The sequence below is a fragment of the Triticum aestivum genome, unplaced genomic scaffold (assembly GCF_018294505.1).
Source record: "Triticum aestivum cultivar Chinese Spring unplaced genomic scaffold, IWGSC CS RefSeq v2.1 scaffold177578, whole genome shotgun sequence".
In the NCBI taxonomy this organism is placed as follows: Eukaryota; Viridiplantae; Streptophyta; class Magnoliopsida; order Poales; family Poaceae; genus Triticum; species Triticum aestivum.
In genome coordinates this window covers 1-2,247 of record NW_025240996.1, presented here as the reverse complement: position 1 = coordinate 2,247, position 2,247 = coordinate 1, and the positions used below count along the sequence as shown (strand labels likewise).

General features: G+C 46.8%; 1 protein-coding gene across 1 annotated transcript; it reads left to right on the top strand.

Moving 5' to 3' along the window:
• The first annotated feature begins 225 nt into the window (after window positions 1-225).
• Window positions 226-2,011, top strand: LOC123176827 (mitochondrial metalloendopeptidase OMA1-like). The gene is made up of 3 exons (XM_044590866.1): window positions 226-882; window positions 1,346-1,476; window positions 1,630-2,011. The coding sequence occupies exons 1-3, from the start codon at window positions 226-228 to the stop codon at window positions 1,874-1,876; spliced, it is 1,035 nt and encodes a 344-aa protein (XP_044446801.1). The 3' UTR covers window positions 1,877-2,011.
• The last annotated feature ends 236 nt before the right edge of the window (window positions 2,012-2,247 follow it).

Below are 2,247 nucleotides of genomic sequence, written 5' to 3'. Positions count from 1 at the left end.
GTAGGGTGTGCGTGTGTGCATTCGTGGGGGTGCATGTATCCGCGTAGGTATAAACGCTTGCGTCTGTTAAAAAATGCTATCACGTAAAAAAACAACTAGGCATCTCGATCATTTAGGGCTTATCAGTGTTAAAAAAAAGAAAGAATAGATCTCCGATGATCCATAGCTAGCACGGCACGTGTATATTAAACCCATAGCAGCATACCGAGATCGAAAAGGACGAAGATGCCGAGGAACATCCCCCGCCGCCTCCTACTCTGCACCAATAATCTCCATTGCCGTCTGGGGGCAGTACAGCGACGATTCTTCTCCCACTCCGACCACGTCAAACGGCCACCACCATCACCGCCAGAGGCCCCGCCGTGGCACCACGACCCGCGGAAGGTGGCCGCGGCGACGGCCCTAGCGACGGGCGTGGCCGCAATCGCTGTGCGCCTCAAGTACGGCGAGAGGGCGCCCTTCAGCGGCCGCACCCATCTGGCGCTGTTCTCCCACGAAGAGGCGCGCGAGCGCGACGAGGCCGAATTTGCCAAGTTCAAGAAAGAGCACGCCTCCAGGATCCTCGGCCCACGCCATCCCGACACCGTCCGTGTCCGCGGCATCGCCCTCGACATGGTCCGCGCTGCCCACCATGGCCTCGCCGTCAGGCAGCTGCACGTCGCCAAGCAGGCCAAGCCGCGCTCCGATGAGCTGCAGTGGATGGATGGGCTCCACTGGGAGGTAATCGTCGTCAGAGACGACGAGATCAATGGAGACTCCTTCCTGCGTGACGGAAAGAAGGGTGCAGAGACCTTCGCCGGTGCCGGAAAAATCGTAGTCTACACTGCATTACTCCACCCCCAAAGGAGTGAGGCCGAGATCGCCTTCACGCTCGCGCATGAGGTAGCCACACATATAACTTCCTACAAATTAAAGTGCTTAATTAGTCAAACTTATTTTAACTGTTATTGTATTTTCACTGGTAGTGCAAATTCCTCCAAAAAATACATATGAAAATTAAGCAACCTTTAGAGATATATACAAACATATTGCAGACCATATCGCCTTCTAAAACGCCATCACTATTTACAAGCTATCACAAAGTTTGATTGAGTTTTCTTTTTGCCAAAATTGGTATATGATGAAAATATATTTTATCATGAATCTAATGTGATGGCATAAATATTGGTGTATTATTGTATAAATACGGTCAAACATAAAAATGTGTGTTGAGGGGAGAATGTCTGCAGATATACGGTCAAACCTTTAGAGATATATACTAATCATGTATGCATGTCTTGTTCTTGCTGGTTTTTCACCAGGCATTCATTAATTGGCGCTGCCCTTGTTTTTGTTGTACATATAGGTTGGGCACGTTATTGCAAGGCACTCGTCAGGGATAATCCACTGGTTAAGTTCGATCATTGAAAAAGTGCCGATCTTGTTCCTCCTCGTATTGCCCTTCATGTTTCCCGTATTTGCGCCCTTCAAGCGAAGGTTATTTATGCTTCATCTCCATGACATTAATTGTTCATAAATCATGCAGAATATTTGTCTAACCTCTTATCATAAATCTCCATCTCCATCACATTAAGTGTTCATATATATCTTCATGATATGTTACCCTACATATATGTGTTTGATATTTAGGTGTGAGTTAGAAGCGGACCACATTGGAATCCTGCTGCTCGCTGCTGCTGGAGTTGATCCGGTCATAGCCGTTCAGGTCATGCAGGAGAATGCCATGCTGAGAGGAGAATCTACATTGCAAGAATGCCTCTCTTACTTCAAGTTCCAATCTTCTGCTAAGAAAAGATGGCAGTTTTTGTCACAGCCCAAGGTTTTCCTGGAGGCGCTGGAATTATACAAACAAGTAACGAGTCACGCACAAGGTTGATTAAATTATCATGGAATCATGACATGTTGTTGACACGTATATAGTATATACTACATACAAACTTTTATAATTACTAGGAAAATTGCCCGTGCATTGCAACGGGAAATACATTAGTAAAACACTACCATCTCAGCGGAAGCAGCCAAGAAAGTAAAAATGAAAGATTATGTATGGTTTTACCTCTTTGTCGCGTCCTAGTTGACGCCGTTCTTGCACTGCATTGCATTCATCATTACCCTCCACAATAGCTTCTCCATGAACCTCGGTGGTCTACTATCACCGACAAGGGGTGGTAGCCTTGGTGAGCACTTGGCCTACATAAAGCCAAGCATGATCGAGAAATTCCATGAGGCACCTGCAACGTCGCCCCC

What these genes read in the sequence shown, in the direction of transcription:
- LOC123176827 (XM_044590866.1), top strand. Translation starts at nt 226, where the DNA reads ATGCCGAGGAACATCCCCCGCCGCCTCCTACTCTGCACCAATAATCTC. An exon ending in CCTTCACGCTCGCGCATGAG is followed by an intron (nt 883 to 1,345) that starts GTAGCCACACAT and finishes TTGTACATATAG; the next exon opens with GTTGGGCACGTTATTGCAAG. An exon ending in TTTGCGCCCTTCAAGCGAAG is followed by an intron (nt 1,477 to 1,629) that starts GTTATTTATGCT and finishes TTTGATATTTAG; the next exon opens with GTGTGAGTTAGAAGCGGACC.